Genomic DNA, 23,142 nt, shown 5'->3' with positions numbered 1-23,142 from the left:
TTTAGAGTCCTGTTTGCTATTTTAAAGTTACAAGTAGTGATTCGATCAAGTTCGTTAGAAACCATTTTAAGCTAAAAAGCATTTTTAATATAACAACAAACTAAGACAATCAATTAATTACTCAAGACCTGCTGGTTGGGCTCGGGACTGGCATTTGGGAGCTGTGAGGTGCTGCGCCCTTGGTAAAGATTTCCGGCCAGATCAATGGCGAAGTTGTGGTCCACGGGATTGGCCAAGGCGGTCTCGATGGCTGCGTCCAAGGTTTCCTTGGTAATGTACGTCTTGGAGCGCTCGATCTCGAGCAGAACCCGCTGGTTGGCCTGCTCCTTGCGCTCCTCTTCGCGCACCTGTCGAGCATCCAGTCGCTCCTGCACATAGGCCACTTTCTCCTCGCGCTCCTTGGCCAAACGTTGATCCCGCTCCTTGGCAATGGTCGCATTCCAGGCCGCATTGACGTCCAGGCACTTCTGGAACTCAGCCTCCTCCTGTTCGGGCGTGAGCACGATGTGGTCTGCGGTCGAGGTTTCCTCATGGCGGACGACTTCTTCCCTGAGAAACTGACGCACTGAGCGGAGCTGGGTTCTGTAATAGAAATGTTCTATTGAAAACTTGATCTTCTTTTGAATGTCTTTAGAAAGTATTGTTGGGCATGTATTCCAATTTGAGAAACTGTGGTTACATAGATAATGGAACGTTGGTTCGTCCCATGTCAACCTATGTCGAGTTATTATTCTGGCGGGGATTTCTGGATAACTTTATAAGCACTTAAGAATCTGTGGTTACAAGGATTACGGAACCTGAAGATGGCTTCTATAGCTTGTTAAATATTAACCACTTGGTAGATGAGGTGTCTCTGTCGCGGAATGCGGGGTAACTTAACCCCAGCTAAAGAAACTGTGGTTACATGGGTACATCCACCTACTTGTACTGGTTGTGGAGCCTCATCAGCTCCGTGCGCTCCTCCTCCGTCTGCTTCTTGCGCTCGGGCACGCGGAACATCTTGCTTTTGGCCACCGGCAGCCAACGCGGCTTCCGGCGCCAACGGACGAACTCCAGGGCGAAACTGTTGCCGCCCGTCTTTCCGGCGGGCAGGGAGGACTGCGTCAGCAGTTGGCAGCCGGCACGCAGCATTATTTAAGCAGTTTAATTAAAGAATATTAATTTCTACTTTTCCGTTGCTGAACTGTTGTGCAACTCTGTTAGTGATGAACTAGTTCAATAAAGTTCGATTGGAAGATCCGTTAGTGCTGGCCGATTTAGCCAAAACTAGATATAGCAATAGGGGAAAACTACATAAAAGTTATATTCAAATTAAAAAATAAACATTATAGTGAGTATTTTTTCTTTTAATTTTGTATGCATAGCTTATCATGGTTTTCTAATACATACATATATTGGCATGCTAAATGGATAATGCAAAATATGGTTTTAAGAATTGGTTTTCTAAGAATTATGTACGATCCATTGCTATTGCTAGTTTACTTACATTCAGAAAAAAAAGTAGTACTAATAAATTTTTATGTATTCAAGAAAGTAATTTAAGTGAGTCAATTTAGTGTTAACAAACCGCCAGATTTGTCGTTAAAATAGCTAGATATTCAACGCGTTAGCTCATTTCTCACCATTGCGCTGCGCTGAGCTCGGGCTTAAAAGCTTTTCCCGCCAGGTGAACTTGACGGGAAGGTACGAAAAGTAACTGCTCATTCACTTGTATATCGCCGCGCTGGTCGCATTAAAATTCGACATACTCCGCTTTTCCGTGGTGTAAGTTGTACGTGGGTTTATTTAAAACAAAAGTCGCCTGCGCAGCCGGCGCGCCTCGCAAGTGTGTGTGTGTGAATAGTGTTGAATATTCAAAAGTGAAAGAAGTTAAAACCTGAGTGGAATGTGCATTATTAATTTAGAAATTCCAAGGCTAAAAAGTGTTATAAGTTAACTCCCAGAAATGCACACACGCATACCAACGCAAACGAAAAGTTAAAGCGACGATCATTCATTACTGCTTCTTCTTCTTCTCTTTGCGACGTGTTTCGCTTACCTGTCAAATTGCGCGTGTATTAGTGGGCTCCACATCTCCTTCTCTTTTGCTCTCACGGTTTTGCACATGCAAAAAGGCAGCAGTAGCAACAACAACATCTCCGCCTGAGAGCTTTCAAGACGAAGTTCTTGGCGTCGACAGCGACGTCGACAGAGGCAGCGGCAGCGACAGCGCAGCAGCAGCGAACAACTCGTACAGGTTTGTTGGCATTTTTTTGATATTGTCGCTTTTGATTTTTGTTTACCTCTGATTGGAATGGGAATTCGCGCTGGTTGGACTGTAAATATTGTCTCAAATGGGGTGTCGCAATAGGATTGTCGAGCTTAACAATATTATAAATATGTTCAATTTTGCATATCAGTTAAATAAATAAAGTTTTATTTAACTTTCAATTTTTCTTCCAATCTATTAGGTAGTGTATACGGCTTAAAAATTGCTTTAAAGACTTGAAGAATTCAAATGCTAAGCATAGTTTAAAAAAATATATATTTTGTGCTTACAATTTTGGGATAAACATTAAATAGGAAATCACATTAAATCACCTTAAATAACTTTGAAAAGAAGTCAAGAAATGTGTATAAAATTTAGCACCGTGTACCGATAAGGTAAACGATCTTATCCTGCTTATTCAATGATTCGATCTCTTTGCTCCACAGAAATGTTTGCTGAGATATAAATCTGTTGATTATGGAATGAGATTTGATATCTGGGAACGTGATACAGATGGGCTTCGATACACAAGATACAAGAACGGGAAATCATTGCACGATGGAACTATCTGGCTAAACATATATTTAATAACCATCCCCTGTTTACTGAACTCAGTCTAACGATAAGTTATATCCAAGACTGATTCTCAAACCTGCAATATTCTTTGCCAACAGCTAACAATTTTCCCACCAACATAACACCGTTTGGCTTATCAACCAAGCTCATTTGAAATTCCAAAAAAGATTTACAACTTCAGGGCACTGCACTACACGACGCAAAAGTCAAAAGTCTCGCCTTGAACGACTCTGCAAGTGTAAAATCTACTTGCAAATTTATTTACCAGTATGAAAACCTAAACAAAAAATGTACAAAAATAATTATGCTAGCAGCAGCAACAACTTCAGCAAGTGAAACAGTTTAAATGACTTTCAGTCACGGCAGCTTAGCAGGTGTTGGCTATAGGGAAAAATCCGGCAGAGGGGCTTTGACTTCAACTTAAATATGCAAACTTTTTCACTGTGCTTTGAGGGAATTCGCAAATTCTGATAAGAGTTTCCCCAACTGTAAAACCTAATTAGCAAATGTTGTGAAGCAATTAAGAAAAACTACACCTCTTCTTCATGCCATCGTTGGAAGTTGGAAAACAAAATAATTGTCACAGAATGTCGCAGTGCAGTTTTGCACTTAATTAACATTTTGAAGCAGGCAAACAACAGCGAATCGTGAGGCCTGAAATTTAAAATTAAACTTCTCAAGCATGTTCGAAACAAATATGTTCTTAAAATTGATATTTGTAATACATGCTTTAAAATTTTCGAACCATTGAAGCGCAGATTTATGTTCCATTTAAAATGTTTGTTAACTTTGTTCTAATTAGAATAAATATGTACTGTGTACATATTCAACATTTCTTAATAACTTTATAAAAGCGCTTGAAATTGGCTCAAAGTTAATAAAGTTTAAACATATAAAGTCAACAACTCCAGGTGCTGACATCATTAAGCTTAAAATCAACCCCAAAAACCGGTTATCAAGTACAAATTCACATTCTAAGGTCCAAAGGCAACAGAGAAAATTGGTCTGGGGAGCACTTAAGAAAATCCCTTCATTAGAAGTATTTTCCTGGTTATGTGGCATGATTTTTTTGTAACCATCTTAGGCTTCCATCAAAGCGCTCAACCAAGCGAAAGATTGACAAACTATATTTACGACCCCCTACTGATGATCTCAGGCAAATGATGACAATCTGACACGCAAGGGAATTCATTACATTTCCTACTCGCAGATAAAAGCTTTTAGCAAACTCGACAACAAAGGCAGGAACCTTCCACATTTAGATAGCCGTCTAAAGAACTGACCTCAAATTTAATTACCAACTTAACCTTTTTGGCCAACGGAAAATGGGTGCAGCCCATGTGACCTAATCCTGACTGAGTTGTCCTATTATACAGCGGAAAAGTCAAGTTAGGGGAAGGAAATTAGGACATTTGAGGTGGGATATGCTTACGTAAAATTAGCCAAAGCACAAGTAAGCGAAAGTGTTGGCCTGCTTGAAAAAATGTTTTATTCTTAGTCAAGGGAACAGTAGTCAGGCAGCCGATGAAGCGTTTTACGGGCTCATAAAACTGGGATAATAAAAACTTCCTGAGGCACGCCAAGTTTTTGCCTTTAAGTTTATTTTTGGAACAACATTTTATGTGTTGCGACGCCAACAGGGAATCAATGAGTAAGCAAGCGAAAATTGAAAAAGCGAGCCAAGTATTTTCCGTTTAGTTTAGGCTGCACATTAAAAATAATAAAAATAAAAGTGTAATAGTTCATGAATAAAGATAGGAATCTAGAATTTTTTAGTTTTTGTCTCATATAAAAGATGATCAAGTCATATGCATATTCCACATAGTTTTATGTTGGGTTTATTACAAGAATTGACTTGAGTTGACCCTGGCACGCGTTTTTTACCAGACTTTTTAACGTTTTGGTTTCGTATGCATGTATTATTTTTCTTCTTATTCTTTTTCTCCATTCGTGATGGTCACGTTTGGATGTCTTATCTCTCAAGTAACTTATCAAGTTCGGGGAGTGTTACGAGTATATGGCTTATGGTTAAAATATGCAAATGCTGTTTGATCTGATATGGGTTACATTTTAAGTTGAATTCGAAGTTAAATATCAAGTTATTTTACAATGGTTCTGATATTTATTTAAACTTATGAAAAAAATTACATTTATTTGAGTTCTAACAAAATCCTAGCCTTGTTGGTATAATAAAATTAAATAAATAAAATCAAGATAAACTTTTTCTCAAGTGCCAACGAAATGAAAACTCGGTCAAAACTCCACGGGTCTACCTTTTCTCCTCTCAATTTCTTCTCTTAACATAATTTCAAAATAAATTTCGTTTTCAATGCCCGAACTCTTGAAGAAAAACAAAAAAGAAAACCGGTTTTAACAGTTAGAGGAGTAAATACGCACACACATATGTATAAGAAAAGGTATTTTAACTACCAAAAAACAGAAACCAAAATCCAAAATGAAAAGTAGGTGACGTTAAGCACCGTTAGGCCCCAAAAACTGGTCGTTGTTATTGTTCTTCTTCTTATTGTTTTTGTAAGTGCACCGAAAAATTTTTTTTTAAATTGTAAGAACGATAATGCATTAAACAATTTTGAAAAAAACTCTTTTTATGCCATAAAATGTATATAAAATAAGAAATATAAATGCATGCGTGTATAAAAAGTCATTTATTTTCCTTAAATTTTAAGCCCAAAAAATGCTTAATCAAATACTATATAGTTAGATAGCTAAATACAGGTAGAAACCAATTTTTGGTTAAATGCATGATGCGCATTTTCCTCCTTTTGTATTATAAAACAAAAAAAGTAAACAATTTTAAGGTTGCATGCGTGTAAAAGAATTTTCATGTGTTGTTTGGCGACCACGCCTATCGGATTTTTTCAGTTTTACATAATGTGGGCAGGTCGACGGCATTGCGTTGAGTGGCTGAAAGAGGCGGGGGGAGTGGTTTTAAGGGGCGGGGGGAAGTGACAGTGGGAAGTGGGGAGCTTTGGTTGAGTGGCCAAATAACATTGGAAAAAAAGCAACAACAGCGCAGACGCAACAGCAGCCGCAACAACAACTGGCTATGTTACACTTGCGTGGTCAGCATTTTGTGCATTGCCAAGAGCGAGAGAGCAACACGGTTAGAGAGAGAGAGAGGGCTAACGCATGGGTCACATGCCACAGGCCTTGTCTATGGAACCGTGGATCTATATGTAGACCTAAAATCATATCTACTTCAACTTAAATATAGTATTATAATCTGAGAATCAATACTTCTGTTAAATAACGTTCTCAGTTTATTTTCTAAATTTTCTCATTTTATATTTTCCATATTGCATAATTTACTAGCGGCTATTTAAAATCTCAAGAAAATAAAAAACGTTTTTATTTAATTACGTATATATGTAAAGTGTTTTTTTTTTAACTTTTTAAAATAGGAAAAAATAAAATGTGTTCTGTAATATTCATCAAGCAAAATGTTAAGTTATAAACATTTTTCATTCAATTGCTTTTAAATTGTTTTTTCTTTTTTATAGCATTTACAGATTCTTTCAAAATTGTGGTTACGCAAAACTTGTTTGCAAGAAGGTACATTGTCGTTGCCGCAGTTCTACTGTAATCTTGCATTGGCTGCGCAGTCAGCTTCATGGTCAATCCAAACTTAAGCTTGTCTTATGCAAATTGACTTATGGCATTCTCTCTTGCAAACGTTCTATGGCTCTCCCTTTCTCTTTCTCATGCTCTCACATTTGCACACTTTGACTGCGTAATTAAGTGCCCTTTTAATTGAGTTTGGAATGGTTTTCTTCATCTTCTACAGGGTCCATTCCCAAAGCGGTTTTATATCTTGTTGTTATTTCTTTCTTATTTTGCTGCATTTTAATTGAAATTTATGCAGCTATTTATGTAAGTGCACTGCTGGCCGTCTCTTTTTTCGATGGAGGTTGCGGTTCAGCGATTCTTTTGTACATGTTTTGCTTTAACTTTGATTACGTGTATCCATTTATTGTTCTACATTATGCTTTTTTTTTTGAGTGTACGAGAGGGGAGTTCCCGCTGCATTGACTCGAAATTGAAACTGCTTTTGCCCATTGTCGAACAGGAAATTAGATGAAAAAGTGAGCTGCCCCTAGACGGAAGCTTTTGTTGGCAATTAAACGGGGTGAGGCTTTCAGCGAAAGTGCAGCACTCAACTTGGTCAAAATTATTGTTAACTAAACTTAATGGACTTCCAAAACTATTGGCTATTGTTTGAAAACATTTAGATAGAAAAACAGCACTTAATATGAAGAGAAAATACGCGCCGGCAGTGTCCATTCAAACCACTTAGCTTGTCCATTTATTACAAATTTAAAACAGATAAAGAGGTATTGGGAAATGATTTTTAAATCAAAACTAATTTGATTAAATAGAAAGGTAATTTATTTTTCTGAAGTAAATTAAAAACATCATTGAAAGAAAACTAACAGAATGCTTACTTGCTTTGTTAAAAACCACTTGCGTTTTATGATAGTAATTAAAACCTACATTAATTAAAAACCCTAATTTGAAATTATAATACTCGTCTTCCTCTTTAAAATGATAGTTTGGGAAGTGCGGATTTAAGTAAAATGCGGTTTTATAACTTTTTAACATGCAATGATGACAAAGTTTACTTTACTTCTAAAGTTAATTGGTTCTAACTGCAAAGCAGCAATAAAATATATTTACGTATTTCCGTTTTATGTGATTTCTAGCAATTACAATTGAGTCTGATAAATGAATTCAGATTTTTATTAAATTTATTGAAAATGGCCATAAATCTTTTTATGCATCTACTGGCCAATCAATTTTCATTTAATTAAACGGTACTCCGATTACGAAATGCTTTGACTTAAATTGATCACAATATTCTGAATTCTCTTTTTGTCCAACTTGCATAACACAAAACTGACACAAAGAAACCACAAAAAGAGACAACAATTTGCCCGCCTGGCGTTCAACTTTTGTTTGGGGGTCAGTTATAATACAGCTGCACTTCAAGTCTCTAATTAAAGTGTTTTTTTTTACGCAACCCAAAAGGAGAAGAAACATGAGGAAATTAGAAAGCCATCAACCAAGCTGTTTCAAATTGTTTGGTTGCTTGTCAACTTTCGGTAAGGTTTTTAAGTACTTTTGATTGCTTTTCACCCATTGTCACACTGCTGACTAACGTGATTCACGCAATTTTGTGGCAGGGGCGGTGAGGTGGACGACTGCGAGGAGGTTCCATTAACCATTGTCATTGCTGCGCAACTGGCATACAAATTTCGTTGAAGTTTTCTTGCCCGACTCTCCGGGTCTCTGGGGTAATTGTCATGCAATTTTAACTCGGCGATTCCAGGCACGATTGCTAGCCCCTTTTCCCCTCTTTTTGATAAGAGTTTAAGTAATGGTTGTTAGTTAGGTTGCGTTATGAGTTTACCTTTTAATTAAGGGAAGTGATTACCGACCTTCGATTTAATGGGAAATAATAATCTTGTAAGCAAATATATAAAGTTTTAGATGATAATAGCAGATAAAAATGTATTTTCCTTATTTATTGTAAGGAAATGTAATCTTGTTGGTAAGATGATTTTAACTACAGGTAAAACTATCAATTATTGGGTAGTTTCCTCAATTCCTTTAACTTTTTCTTAAAGGCTTTTTACTATACATGTTAAGAATAACCAGTGTGCCACTTTATCCACATATGAGTCGATAATTCCAAGAAATCATTCTGGTTTATTGTCTTTAAATATTGCGTACAACTTTGTTCTAATCTATTATTTGTATTTGCTGCACCTTTCAGATATTCCCTGAGTCATGGATTGTAGCAGAAGAAAAATTAAAGTTTGCCTGAATAAAATGGATTTATAAAATTAGTTGAAAGTAAGTATTTATGGATAAACAAATATAATTTACACCAAATTTTGGGGTCAACTTTAATCAGCTTGGAATAAATATTATTTAAAATTTAACTCCCATTCAAGTCTTAAAGCTATTCTAACGAATAATAAAGTTCCCAAATGTTTTTATCGCTTTCTTTACTGAGAAAACAAAATATTTGCCGACTCAGCTTAAATTCCATACCAAGAAAAGTCAAATAAAAGAATGTTCCCCACTCTACTGTCTCATAAAAATTCGCGGTCAAGGTTGTTAACCTGAACCGCGCCTGATACTGCTTCTGTCTTTCTTTTCGGCACATTTTTCAATTCTCATTCATTTTAATTTTTACGCACATTTATGCGAAAGAGGCGAAAGAAATGTAACTTGTTTTGCAACATAATTAAATGATGACATAAAGTATACGCCGCGTGGACCTCAAAAAACAAAAATTTAAATGAAGAAGCACTGCTTGTGCATAAATGTAATTTAAAAACCCAAAAACGATGACAAAGAACATAAACTGTTATTACGACAATAAGTTACCGTATTCTCGGTTTTTATTCATTAATTTATTGGTTGGTTTTTTATATATGTTTCTTTAAATATAAACATTTTTATTCCAATTACATTATTTTTTAAACAAATTTATTATTGATGCAATATACCCTTGAACTCTAAAGCACTGAGTAATACAATCATAAATAAATTAATAAATGGACGAGAGCCGAAGGGGAAAAGACAACAGCAACCGGTTCAATAACTGACAACTGGAATGAGGCACAAATTAAATTACATTAAAAGGGCAGCGGCCAAAAGACGATCAACAATATTCGCATGACTCAACTGAAACATACGTTTGAGCATGCGTATTCAATGCCTATTTAATCGAGCTAGAAATTCTCAAGTTACGTTTGAAGTATTTGCGGCCGCCTCATTAGAGGCTTTTCTTTTTGCTAACCTTTGGCTTCCCCTTCATTACAGACAATGAAAACTTGTTTTTCAACAATATCTGCGACTGATTAACATAATGTTAATTCCATTTTGATGTGGGAGTTCATGGGGGTATATATTTATCTGCATATGAGAGAAACTTGTTTGCTAGACAATTGTTGCGTGGGATGCTTGGGGAAATTTATGAATACTTTATACTTTCAGTTATTCGTCTATCAACCTTTCAAATAAAAAATATTTAATAATTGATTTTATTTAATTAACACTTAAAATACCAAGTTCTTAGGGGAAACATTGCTTTTACTTATCTTTTAAGGTTGATGGCCCCAGCTTTATGACACTTACTTTTCCGGAAGCTCTTTTATTCACTGACTTGATTTTAATGGTTAATTAGTTGGCTAAAGGAAAAGCTATAACCAAAACATTCGCCTATTTAATTAGCCAACCAAAAAGTCCGAGCCATGGCAACAGCATTTTAATTTTGCCGTTGCCACGGCTGACACAATCACAATCGCCGTTTGAGATGAGCAGCGCACGTGATTTATCGACTGCATCGGTGAGCAGTTTCCCCCGTGAAAACCCAAACCCAAATCCAAATGCAGACACACTTGAGTGCCAGTTGGCCATTACATCCATCTGAGCAGTTTGTGGAGCCCATGGGAGCTGTTCGTACCAGGCATTTATGTTCTGTTCTGTTCTGATCTGTTTATTTATTTATTTATTGGTGTGAAGTTGCAATGTTGAATAAATCTGATAAAGCAGGAAAAGGTCTAGCAGGGTGTAAAGTGAATTAATGCGAATAAATAAAGTTAAGATCGAATTCGTTGGCTTTCTAAAGAAAAAAAAAAAGAAAAGAAAAGAAAAGAAATCGGAACTTATGTGCTTAGACATGTGGTAAATCGATATAACATTTGATTCAATTGGCTAAAAATGTCTATACATTTTTCACTTTAACTCAAAAAATATCTTGGGCTTAAATTTGTATTGATAGTTAATTCATAAATCATCTGGGTTAATTATTACATTACAAATAATTAATCTCCTAATCGCGTGTTCATAGTAAAAAAATAACTCTATTCTTTGGAATATTTTAAAAGAAAGCACATAAACTTGGTTCAGTAACTTTAGCAGATTAGTTTTTTTTATACATATTTATCACTTATAAATTATATTGTAATTATTGCAATTGTATTGTAATTTATATTGTAATCTACAAGGTATTTTATATGAAGACTATTTTTTTCAAATGAAGTCCAAACATTTAGTCAAACGCCTATATTTAAGCCAACGGCTTGCGGCTTAAACCAAGTTCAAATAGATAAATGGCAATTACTTCCTTTTCTGGGCTATAAATCGCCTTTCGGCCAGATAACGGACCATCTTTGGGAGTTGGTTAGCTAGTTAGTTAGTTGGCAACGCCTTGGGGCGTGGAGAGCGGCACGCAGAATTATTAACTGCCAGCGGCGGCCATTAACAATGCGCACATACATGCACATGAGTCGTTCTTGCAACATCAGCAACATGAACAGCAGCAACATGGGCAGAAGCTACATCAGCAACAGCAGCAATACACTGAAAAAATATTAACATTTTTTAAAGTGCACTTTCTGGTACATTTTTTCAAAATATTTTGTCAAATTAAATAAAATAGTTTTTTTAAGTGTTTTTAGTGCAATTCCCGACACTTAAGTTCTCAAATATATTCGACTATATGACCATGAACTCTAAAAGTAATAATTAAAACACTTAATTGTCCTCTCACCTAAATCAAGACATTTCTTTGAGTGCAGGAGCAGCATCTGCCACTGCCTGGTTGCATTTTCCATTTGCCAAGTCAGTGAGCTGCAACCCGCTCCATTCTGCTCTCATCATGGACCGGCGAACGTCCCCAATGCATTGGCTACTTTAGCTAATGACTTTATTGAATCGACCGAAGCATATCCACGGGCCGATCCCCAAACCCCTGTACCTCTATCCCTCAATCTGTCCGCTTCTATTGACTCTTCGTGTGACTTTTGCCGTATCAAGCGAGAAATTAGCACAAGCAAATTAAATGAATAGACGACAATGGGCCATCATATTAATGCAGAACGTCTTAGTATCGCCTTGGGTGGCAATTGAAGCAGATCAAATTGGGTTACACTTCATAACATTAGCTTAACCTAAGATATCTTTAGAATTAGTTAAAATCGGGCGTATTTTGTTAAGAAATAAATATGTACATATGCTCCATATAGAAACTATATAATCAAATTGAGTATTTAACATTTTAGCCAAGCCAAAAGCTCTTATTTTGGTTATAAATTATAATATAGGAGTATTTTTATTAATAATTGTAATACTTCTCAACATTTTTAACCATTTCAGATAATGGTTATGATGAAATTGGAAGGGTTTGCGTTGAATTGAGTATATTTGCTAAACACTTAACAAAATTTATCCATACGTGGGTATGCATAAAACTCATAAAATTGTCCGTTTTACAGCCTTACTTGTAACTAAGTTGAGTTAATCGTAAAACGTTGGAACACGACTGTTTAGACTCTATATACATTCAAGTTTTCCCACCTCTTAGACGTAATACCTAAGACCTGACTAAAAATTCCTCAAATTGTGCCCCTTTGTCGCCATATTCTACCCTTCCTTTTTGCTGCCTGCCTCATGGCAATTATGCTTAATTGTTTGACTCGGCCAAAGAAGATGGTTAACCGTTTAATGTAAATGGCAGCACATGTTATGTAAATAACGGTTTTACCTATGCAACAACATAACAACCATGACATGGGTGGGGGCAGTTAAATGTGATGGGGGGGATGAGATGGTGGAAAAGATGGAACACAGACACTAAGTGGAACACCAACAGCTGGTCACAGAACACACTGTTTTCAGCAGTGGGACGGCATACGCTTTCCCACTTTTCCTCCTTTTTGCCTAATGACAATGTCTGACACACATATGAAAAGGGGTTGGGAAACAGTAGGACTTTGTGGGATGCCTACACCTGAAAATAGTTTGTTCTTACACTTATCGCCATCCATACATAAAATTTTGTTCTCAGCTAAAGATGATGTTGGAGTTTTCACGGAAGTTTTGTTTAAACACAATTTTTTTTTAATTCTTTAAAAATGTTCAGGTGGAGCGAATTTTAGCTTAGTAGTTTTTACCAGATTTCAAGATTTAAGCAGAAAACGAATAGGATAAACATTTCCATTTTTTTTTTTTTTTTTTTTACAAAATTGGTATTTGTTTTTGCAGTGTAAGGGCTGGCGAACAAGTTTTTGAGGGCGTTGGCAGTTTGATTGTTGTTTGCACAACTTGTCGCACTTGCAGCATGTTGCACGCTTGTCATAACGATAGATAAATACTAGCTGAAAAGTATAGAAAAAGATGAAAAACGCTGACAGTTTACTAAACTACTTTTGGCTGAGTGGGAGCGAATGAGATCGCAAGCATATAGATTGCGTCTAGGGCTTTTGTCAAGCAGAAACTTTCACCCAAATAAAGAAAAACGAATTGTTTAAAGAAGCGGCTGCAAAGTAAAAGTTGTTCACAATTCAACGAAACGTGAAAATCTTCACACAGAAGCGAGTGGAAAATAGGGATCAAACCAGAGACAGTAGACGGGAGTTTCCGTTGGCAGCCCGAAGTGAAATGTGTTAACCACATCTCAAACAAGAACAGCAATTACGAACCCAGCAGGAAAGATGCCAACGAAGATGAATACAGTTTGGACTAACATATTTCCATTACTAGAAACAAGTATGACCCATTTCCAAGACCATCCGACCTACCTGAGTTTTATCTTTCGCCCCAAGTTATAAATTGTATTTGAACAGAGATTAGCATGCAAGTTCTTTGTGCTCGGTGGCCTGGGAATCTGTCTTCTCTTCAGAAATTGGAGCTTCATAAATAGCTTCTGAGATCTTCTTATCTAGCGGAAGTTATTTCTTTGCTTTCTATTCAGCTTCCAAGCGGATATCTCTTGTTCTAAATTTTGATTTTCAATCAATTCTTATGTTGATGGTAGGAAAGAAAAGATTTCAAAATAATCACAATCAATTACATAAGACAATTACATACAAACAAAAGAAAACGAAACTGTACTTCTGAACGCTTAAATAAAATTGTATTTTAAAAGTAAAAGTCCATATTTTTAAAACCGTATATTCATAATATGAGTAAAAAATTGATAAAATTATGCTTTAAGAAACTTTGTTCTTGTAAAAAAGTCCAATAACTTTCAAAAGTGTTTTTTATGTATTGTTTTATCCATTCCCTAAACCACTAAGAAATCTCAACCAATACCTTACCAATTCGAGTCAACAAAGTAAATCCTAATTTCGTTAGTTACCTGTTCTGTCATTCAATTAAGACAAGTTTAAACCTCACTTGACTTTGGCTTGCAAAGTGTGTGTTTACTACGCCAAAGAAAGAAGGAGCAAATTGCATTTCAACTGTGCCCAATTTTGCACAGTTTTCCAAGGCAACAGCAAAGGCAGAAACAGCACAAACTTTTCCTCAGCTGTTGTGGCCTGTTTTGCACTTTGCCATGGCAACAAGTGCGGCCAAACATAAACAAAGCAAAGAAAATACAGCACGGAAAATTCTTAGCTCGCGTTGCCAACTAACAACGATTTTGAATGCTTTTTTTAACTACCAACTTTGAGATATCCTCTATTATGATAATATTTTTGTATATTTATAATTCATGTGATAATTTTTTTTATCTCTTTAAATTAATACACTTATTGTCTTGAAAGTTATTTTTTTGTTTGTTTATTAAAAACATGTGCAGGGTTTTTTTATGGAAACTAAAAAAAAATTTACTTATGAGTACAATTTCTCCTAAGATCTAAAAATGAAAAATATAAATGAGTACCATTTCTCCTTAGATCTAAAAATATAACCTTTGGATTCCAGGGTAATAAAATCAAACAATAATTCCAACCACGATTCGGGTGAAAATCAATAGCAGAAAGGTGGAGAATGAAGGTGAGGAAATGTGAGCCGAGGGGTGGAAAGGTAAGGGGCACCATTAGAGAGTCCGCGACACGTTTTTCCATTTGATTTGCAGGCGTGCGATTCGATCCCAGTCGAGCCGGCCGACAAATTGAAGTAAATTTCCCGTCTGGGTTCCTGGTCCGGCTGTCTCGCTTTCCACTGGTGACCCAATTTCCGCGGAAAAGCGACTTTTCATTAGTCTAAGTTCCCTTTTATTTGGGTTGCGCTAGGTTGGCCCTTCGTCGGGAAAAATTTGCGCATTCTGTTGATTAAGTGAGTGAAACTAATGGGTCTGGAGTAAATTGGTTAGGTCTGGACAGTTCTCAGAAGGTTGTTGGCCTTTCTTTTTTTTTAGTTAACTGTGATCTCCGTTAAATTGCTCTATTTGTCTGGCTTTCGTTTCCCAAGTTAATTGATTTGGTTTTGTTGCTGCGGACGGTTTTGAAATGCTAATGGAAAAGTTCGAGTTGAACTTTAAGTTGGGAGTTGTGTCAGAGATAAGTCGAATCGAAGTAACTAAGTCGGTATTAATGGGTCCCAAGCACGACAATTGACAATGAGTGTTTTTTTTAAGGATTTACGAGTTTAATATGTACTTATATATATACAACTACGTCTTAGTTGCAAGTATTAAATAATGAACTTTGCTCTATTTAGACAAAAACATGCAATGCAATCGTTTGTTAAAAATATAATTTGAGTTGGGGATAAATGAACTGGAAAAAATGTTAACATCTAAAAGCAGAAATGTTAATAATATACAACATTATATTTCTGTAAGATTTAAAGATCTTTTCTGTCTTTGAAGTTTTGATTCATGATTATTGCTTGGGTTGAAAGACCGAAAGACCGGGAAACCCACATGAAGTGGCTGCCACACGAAGTAGCAATGTCTACGATGGTTGACTTGGCTCGGACGGCCCGCTGACAATTACACTTGGTGGCTTGACCAGTCGTGTTGGCCACTCAATAAGCGGCACCCAAGATATCTGACATCAACAGTAGAACCATTCTACCGCGAACCACTCTAAATAAGACTAAAATTTGGAACTTTAAACCAAAATCCTACAACTTAAAATTGATTTGTGTTAAAAATTTTTAAAATATATTAATAAAGAAAATACGTATCTTTTTCCCAATCTACTTTCTAAATTTTTATATTTCTTAATTAATTAAAGCCTTTTTTATTGCAATTAAATTGTAAGAATTTTTTATATTGGTTTCAAGCCATGTTTACTGTACATTTTCTCTTCACACCAACGCACGGCTTGTAAATCATAAAAACATATGCACATCACCTCTGAATCACGCCGGGCAATCAAAATGGCCCAGAGCTCCGTAACTCAGTCCCCAATCCCGATCACCGCTTTTTGGACCCTCACTCGGTCTTTTCGACCACCTACACACGATCACCGATGTGATGGCCAAAAAGGAGGCTGAAGACAAAAAATAAGAGAGGCCACGCGACGGGTCTTTATTTTGTGGTGGATCAAAAAGGAAGTGGAGAGAAGTATCGTATCTCATCGGAAATTTATGCAAGTTGAAAATCGTGACACAATTGAGAAAAGTTCATTCCGTTGACTTTGACTTGGCCTGGCTTTAGCTGTTTATTTGGCTCTTGCTTTGACTTTGGCTTGGCTTGAGCTTCGACTCGGAGGTTACCTGCCATTTGTTAGCCCCACAACAAAGTTGTGGCAGAATGAATTGGGAGGAGCAAAAAGAATAGAACACAATGAACTCGTAGATAGAAAAAGAAAACTAGAATTGGAGAAAAGTTAAGCCAGACGCCCAAATTTGTATCTTTAATGTTTTTGTTTTTATCAATAAATATTTGTAATATCTCAGAGAAATATTAAGTTTAAATCATTAATGGAAGAACAATTTACTTACTTATCGGTTGGGTACTATCAATTGTAAATTTATTTTAAATATTCTATGGCACCTTGGTAAAATTGTTAGTTGACATACTTTTAAGTTTATTTACTCTACTACATCGCGATGTGAACAAATATAAATTCAATGCTATAAAATATATATGGCTTTTACTTTTGATTTTCCAATCTGGGCTCAAATCTCCAAAGAACTTTTCGAAATCTCCGCTCCACTTCAGCGAGCAAAGTCGAGCCTTCCTCTTGGCCAACATTCGAGTCAAGAAGCAGAACCATCAGCGGCATTCATTGGGGTAATTTAAGGCGGACGGCACATATTCCCCGCCCCCAGATTCGCGTTTGCATTCCCTCGACAGACTGTTTACCGCTAAGAGCAACAAACAGCGTCTGGCGAACATCGTCAAAATCGGAGTCGCCACTCCAATTCAGTTGCCAAGATGAAGCAACCTCGTCTCGGATTCATTTGGATTTATCAAGCAGTGACTAAGTGTGTGTCTCTAGTTTCTGGTTTCTGGCATTTCAATGCTCGCTGCGATCGCTCGCTGTCACCGAGGACTCTCAACTTACTTGCATGTGATACTATTTATGCTACTACGCGGGGAGTTGGGAAGTTGAGTGGCTTATTGAGAAGGTTGTTAAGTTTATTAGCATGAAGGTAGTAGACATTCACAGTGAGGTTCTTCAGTTGATGCGTAGAAAAGATTCCACAAGACAAATTATGACTTATAAATGGATAAAATAGTTGCTAAAGAAAATATAATACGTAAATTTTAAACGAAATAAAATATTTATGATGTATACGAGTCTACTGTACTTAAAGAACACTCAAATACGAATAAGACCAAGATTTTAGGAACAGCCTATATAATATTAGTTTTAGTCAATATGAAAAATTGTATTTAACATTTTAAAGAAAACAATGTATTAATTTTAATAGCAAATAATCTACATGTTCAATTTCAATAATTTCTGTTTCAGTAATGGGATCACACTCCTCACAATCATTTAGTTAAGACTTACTATTTTGATAATTAATTAGTTACCTAAATTAACATTAATAGCCACAGTATTTAAATATCTTATTAACATGCAATCTTTATACTCCAATATTTCTTACAATACACCAGATCACTTATATTTTTAAAAAATACGTATACGCCCAGTTGATCTCGTTATGGCAATTACCTCTTAAATGCTATTTTTGCACCGCACTCTTTAATAGCTCATCAATTAGCCGAGCGCTGTCAAAAAATAACTGGCATTCCTCGCGTTGAGTCTGTCTTTAGGGGTAGCTATAGATATAGATACTCGAGAATTTTTTTTATAAAATGCCATTTAATTACATGTAAGAGGAAATCGGTTTATGGCTGAAATCCGCTTACAGAAAAACGCAAACAGAGAAAAACTGAATTGAGAGCTTTTGTGTATCTTTTGGTTACAAATACGTATGTTACCCACACAAAGATGGATTTTTCTCTGCGTAAGCAATTTTTTCTTGGTCTTTTTTTTTATGCAATCTCAAGGTCAACGGCAAGTAGCTCTTTATGTATGAATGGGATCTAATTGTTCGTGATGAGAACACACGGCTCGATGCGAGGATGACAAAGTGTGTTTCGAGGCACAAGTAGCATGTCATATGGGTGGGTCCCCTGTAAGAATATTTGCTAATGCATGTAAGGAGATTTTCGGGTAACAGCTAAGCTTCTTTATCGTCTTGTTCTCATTCCAAATGCGCTTGACAATGACTTTTTTTTCCGTTTGGATTGGCAAATGTAGCTCAAAGTTAATAGCCATTTGACATCATTTGGCATAATGATTTCTTCATTATTTATACAAGTGCTGGAAAAGAATGCTAATGTCTGTTCGTTTTTCTTTTTAGCTTGTTGGATCTCAATTGCATTGTTATCGTTATGCTGTACAGTAAAACATGGCAAAGTCGACACTTTATGCTGCTGGGGTGACCTGTCTCGGGTTTGTATGCTTCGCCTTGGCATCTGTGGCCATTGGCATACCCATCTGGGGATACTATGATAGTCCATCGGGTGAGTGAACACCGTACAATATTTTTAATTTGATTAATCTAATATGTTTTTCATTTAACAGGCGGCTATGACTTCGATCGAGGCTATTTCGGGCCGTTTAAGGTCTGCAAGCAATTGACGTATAACCGCGAGAAGTGCGGCAACGATGTATCCAAGTTTAGGCTAAGCAGTAAGTACCTAAAATTGTTAGTTGTGGTGCTTTTTAAGTTAGCTGCTATAAAAAATACACTAAAAAATGGTAGTTTGTTAAGAGGTTTATAAATTTACAATGTAATGTATATATTTATTATTTAAAAATTAAATAATAAATATATTTTGAAAAGTTACAAAGGGAACAAAAACCACAAATAATTATAAAATAAAAGCAAATTTGAAAGACAATTGTTAAGCTCTGTTAACAAGCTTTGTTTACAGATCTGCAATTGCTATGCCTTAAATAAATATTAATTTGCCCATTTTCCATTTTAGATGCAGTTTTTGTCAGTGGACTCCTGGCCATTGGCAGCTCAGCTGTGCTGGGCATCTTCTGCATTCTGTCGGTCATTCAACACGCGATGATCTCATCTAGGGAGAAGGTGGTATTGCCCTATACAACTCTAGTGATAGTGAAGTTAATGCTGGCGTTGCTGGGAGGTGAGTTCCGATGGCTTTGACTAGAAGCGATAAAGAAACATTATTTAATTGCCATTTTTGCAGGTGTACTGGCTATCATAGCGACGGTTTTGTTTGCTCTACAAATTGATGAGCAGGAGCGCTATGGCTTCAAGATATCGCGGGGCATTTCCTTCTATATACAGGTGATTTATAGTTAATTACTCATGCAGTTGCGTGAGCAGCAATCAGGCGAAATTATAGATGTACTCTTAGATGGTATATACTTAAGAAGTCTTTTTTTTAGTTTTTTTCTTTTGCAATTAACTAACAATAATTCAAGCGTTGTTTCTTTTTATGTAGATTACACATAATTGGTCAAAGCTTAACCTGACATTATAAGTATATAAGTATATACCCGTAGATCTTTATTCTTAATAAACTCTCTTTTACATTGTTGAACACTCATTGAATACTATTAATTTTGGTGGCCATTTAAAGTTAAAAGTTAATTATAATAATAAATACAACGTAAGAGGTTTTAAGTTTCGCCCTTTGATTGCCTATTGTATTTGTTTATGCTTATATTAATTTGTTGCATTTTATTTTACAGATCGTTGCGATTGTTTTGACCATCGCTTTGTTCGTTGCCGCCCTCTACGATGTGATCTATTCGCGCAGTCCCGGAGGAGATCCGACGATGGCGCTGGATGCGGCATCTCCGGGCAGTGCCACCACGTTCAACAATCCGGGCTTCAAGGAGCCGCGCAGTCGCAACGGCGTTTCGGTGACAGACGCCTCCGGGAAGCCGTACAGTGGGATCCGGAATGGAGCGGGAACGGCTGGCAGTGTGGCCTCCATGAGCACGACGGTGACCAGCGTCTCCAATGGGTCAACCCTCGACTCAGTGACACGATCACCACTGCGATCGAGTCTGAAAAAACCCCGACCCCGGCCGGATCCAACGCTGGGCATTCAAAATCCCGGCTATTCCGGATCCGGAAGTTCGCCACCGATGCGGCGCAATGGAAGCGTGAAGAAGGTCCGCATTCAGACGCACAGCACCGAGGTGTAAAATGGTTTCAACCACTTAGATTTAAGCCCTTCAACAAGCAGCAAACGGAAAAAACAAACAAAAATATATACATACAAAGACTGTGTACAGTAGCAAAAAAAGAAGACACAAAGCAAGATTAAGGTTAGAATCTTTTTGAAGTGTCCGTCATTAATTAATTGATAATTCCCAAACTGCAAATTGAAAATTCATTTTCATTTGTCTTCCAAGAAGGATGCATATTATTCATTTGGCCTTGGCCAATATTTCTGTAAGCAACGGTTTCCGTCCACGGGCAAGGCAAGAGTATTTAATTCGAATTGAATTTCCCCAGAAGTATTTGATTTTCAATATACATACCTCCCCAAGTGCCCTTGAGACCCCGCCCAGTCCCCCGCACATTGGAAAGAATTAGCCACGAAAACGTGTTACTCTGTAATACCAACCTACATTTAATTAATTTGCAATATTCATATCTAACAGAAACAAACTAAGCCTAAGCATTATAAAGCAACATTTGTAAAATACATAAAAATCAAAACGACACAATTTGTTATTTATAATTAAGTTTAAGTCAAGGCGAAAATGAGCGAGTTTCAAATAGATTCGATAATTATATGTTATTGTTAGCTATACTTTAATTTAAAAGCGTTAATCAACCTAAATGGATAATAATAATTGTTGCGCTAAGATTTCACTATTAAAGACACTTAGATTAATTGCTAAGCTTGTTTGATTAGTTTTTTGTAATTTAATTGAAAAATGTGTTTCATGTTTTTCTTTGTAAGCTAAGAAAATAATAAATAAAAGCTAAAAATTAATATAATTGGAGGAATTAATTTTTGGGGTCCGTTTTTTTGTATTATTTAAATATTAATTATTTTTAAATCATTTTCTGTGGAGACTGTGTGAGCACAAATCACGGATTTCCGACGAGGTTCGAAACTTGGATGAACAAGCCGGGTCTCCTAGTTTTTATTTGTATAGTATTTCTCCTTGGCATACTAAAAGCAAGCGGTTCACATTCAAGCAGTTAACAGCACGAGGTTTACATAATAGCAAAAATGTTAAGCTTAACAGAGATGTGTTTTTAATAGAAAAATATTAAGTACTGACGAATTAAATATCATTCATATTAAAACGGGCAAATAATAATTAACACACATTGAAATTTGTAAGACAAAACCGTATGCATAAAAAAAGACTAAGATAACCCATTTAAAAAATGGTGGATTCAAATTGGTTTTTTTTTCTTAAACAAGTAAAAAATTTTAAACTTAAAAATATGTAATTTTACAATTTTCGAGCCTATCTTCCCGATTGTGCCAATTGTCTTGAGCAATCGATGACCCCATAAAAAAACTGGTGCAGAGATTTTTCCTTTGTTCTCAGAGACATATAAAATCCGTTATCAGCTCCCGATTCAGAATCTGGGATCGATGCTACTGCGTTGAGCTTTGTTTACAAATACATTTCATTCAGGAAAAGTTGATAAGTAGCCCAGTGAATACCAGGTAGATAATGCCGGAGAGTGAGAGCCCAATAATCCCGAGCTTCTCAGGCGATCGAACAGTTTGAGCTAAGACCGCTTGGAGTGAGGACGTATTTGGCATCGGGAGATAATATAGAACTGCTGCATCTAGTATAGGAAGCCAGACAAGAACAGTATTTGTTTATATTTCCACATAGCCCACATATAAATAAATTATGAAATCAGAGACGTTGCACAAGTTTCTGGCTTTCTGTTCGCTGCTGATTGCCTGCACATGGAGCCAGCCATGTAAGTTTAAATTCGAAGCGGAATATAGGGGCTATTTTTGAAATTCGATAATAAATTCCTTCAATATTCTACGTTTTAAAATTTACACTATGCTAAACGTTATCAACGATATTTCCTAAAATAGAAATCAAGATAATAAACTGTTTTAGAGCATAAATACTAAATTTCACACATTAAATTAATTAAATAAAATTACTATATTTATTTATTTTACATCCCGCCCACTTTTTAGTGAATTCGACTCAGCAGCAAACAACTCATCAACAACTGCCGCCAGTTCAGAGACCAGTTTTCCTAATTAAACATAATATTAGGGCGGAAGATGCCAAAAACTACCACATCACAATTCCCAAGGACCCCAAATCGGGGGAGCCCTGTCTCACGATCACTTGGAAGACCAATCCGGATGGCAGTGGCCCTGCTGAACCGCAAATCTTCATGGGTAGTGGCTACTTTGGCATATTACCACCAGTAGCGAGAACACCGCAAAGACAATAAACCAAACATTACAATTTATTTATTTACGGAAATTTTATTGAGTATTTTTCTGATATATTTGCATGATTTCGTATATAAAATATATCTGAAGTGCAAAAAGATAGGTCTAAAAAATTAGAGAAACCAACTTTCAATTGCATGTTACTTAACAAAAAACTATTATAATAGTTTTTAGAATTCAAATTCATGTCCTGTTCATATTTTACTTCTGTAAGTTTTGTGGATTTTCTGTGATAGAAACATTTTAAATATTTTATTTGGCGATCATAAATTCTGTAATAAGTTATTTTAAGTTACTAGTCCAATATTTATCACCTATAACTCCCACCACAACCTTCGCTCTACTGATTTCTTTTTTTTTTGACAAAATAATTGTACACTGACCCATTGCGCTTTGGGGGAGAAGTTGGATATTTTGCTCGTATTTTCAGGGCCGGGTTTTGGCAACACCCAGTCTGGACTCTGGAATATCGGTTGGTTGTCATAGCAACTCTGCGGGTGGAGTTCGAAACCCAGTTTTTTGGGCATGGGAGCCAGACAGTAGAGTCCCAAACTCCAGGGCAACTCCCCAAAACAGAAAACAGAAGGCCCCCTTGCAAATCCCATTCTCACACTGTCTGTGTCTGCAAGTGACAGAGATG

The 23,142-nt window shown here is 36.3% G+C and overlaps 3 protein-coding genes across 3 annotated transcripts; 2 read left to right on the top strand and 1 right to left on the bottom strand.

Annotated features, from left to right (window-relative positions):
• Window positions 1-50: 50 nt before the first annotated feature.
• On the bottom strand, window positions 51-1,198 carry LOC108135669 (probable 28S ribosomal protein S26, mitochondrial). Its single transcript, XM_017256504.1, has 2 exons — window positions 923-1,198; window positions 51-582 (listed from the first exon to the last, which is right to left on the bottom strand). The coding sequence occupies exons 1-2, from the start codon at window positions 1,129-1,131 to the stop codon at window positions 114-116; spliced, it is 678 nt and encodes a 225-aa protein (XP_017111993.1). The 5' UTR covers window positions 1,132-1,198; the 3' UTR covers window positions 51-113.
• Window positions 1,199-1,745: 547 nt separating this feature from the next.
• LOC108135614 lies at window positions 1,746-20,942 on the top strand. Its single transcript, XM_017256429.2, has 8 exons — window positions 1,746-1,764; window positions 2,062-2,236; window positions 8,619-8,698; window positions 18,416-18,578; window positions 18,640-18,747; window positions 19,047-19,211; window positions 19,275-19,375; window positions 19,783-20,942. Exons 4-8 carry the CDS (start codon window positions 18,464-18,466, stop codon window positions 20,242-20,244), a joined length of 951 nt encoding a protein of 316 aa, XP_017111918.1. The 5' UTR covers window positions 1,746-1,764; window positions 2,062-2,236; window positions 8,619-8,698; window positions 18,416-18,463; the 3' UTR covers window positions 20,245-20,942.
• Window positions 20,943-21,783: 841 nt separating this feature from the next.
• Window positions 21,784-22,519, top strand: LOC108135542. Its single transcript, XM_017256290.2, has 2 exons — window positions 21,784-22,003; window positions 22,236-22,519. The coding sequence occupies exons 1-2, from the start codon at window positions 21,931-21,933 to the stop codon at window positions 22,499-22,501; spliced, it is 339 nt and encodes a 112-aa protein (XP_017111779.1). The 5' UTR covers window positions 21,784-21,930; the 3' UTR covers window positions 22,502-22,519.
• Window positions 22,520-23,142: the final 623 nt, after the last annotated feature.

Source organism: Drosophila elegans, unplaced genomic scaffold, assembly GCF_018152505.1.
Source record: "Drosophila elegans isolate 14027-0461.03 unplaced genomic scaffold, ASM1815250v1 contig_208, whole genome shotgun sequence".
NCBI classification, from domain to species: Eukaryota; Metazoa; Arthropoda; class Insecta; order Diptera; family Drosophilidae; genus Drosophila; species Drosophila elegans.
This window is presented reverse-complemented; position numbering and strand designations above follow the sequence as displayed.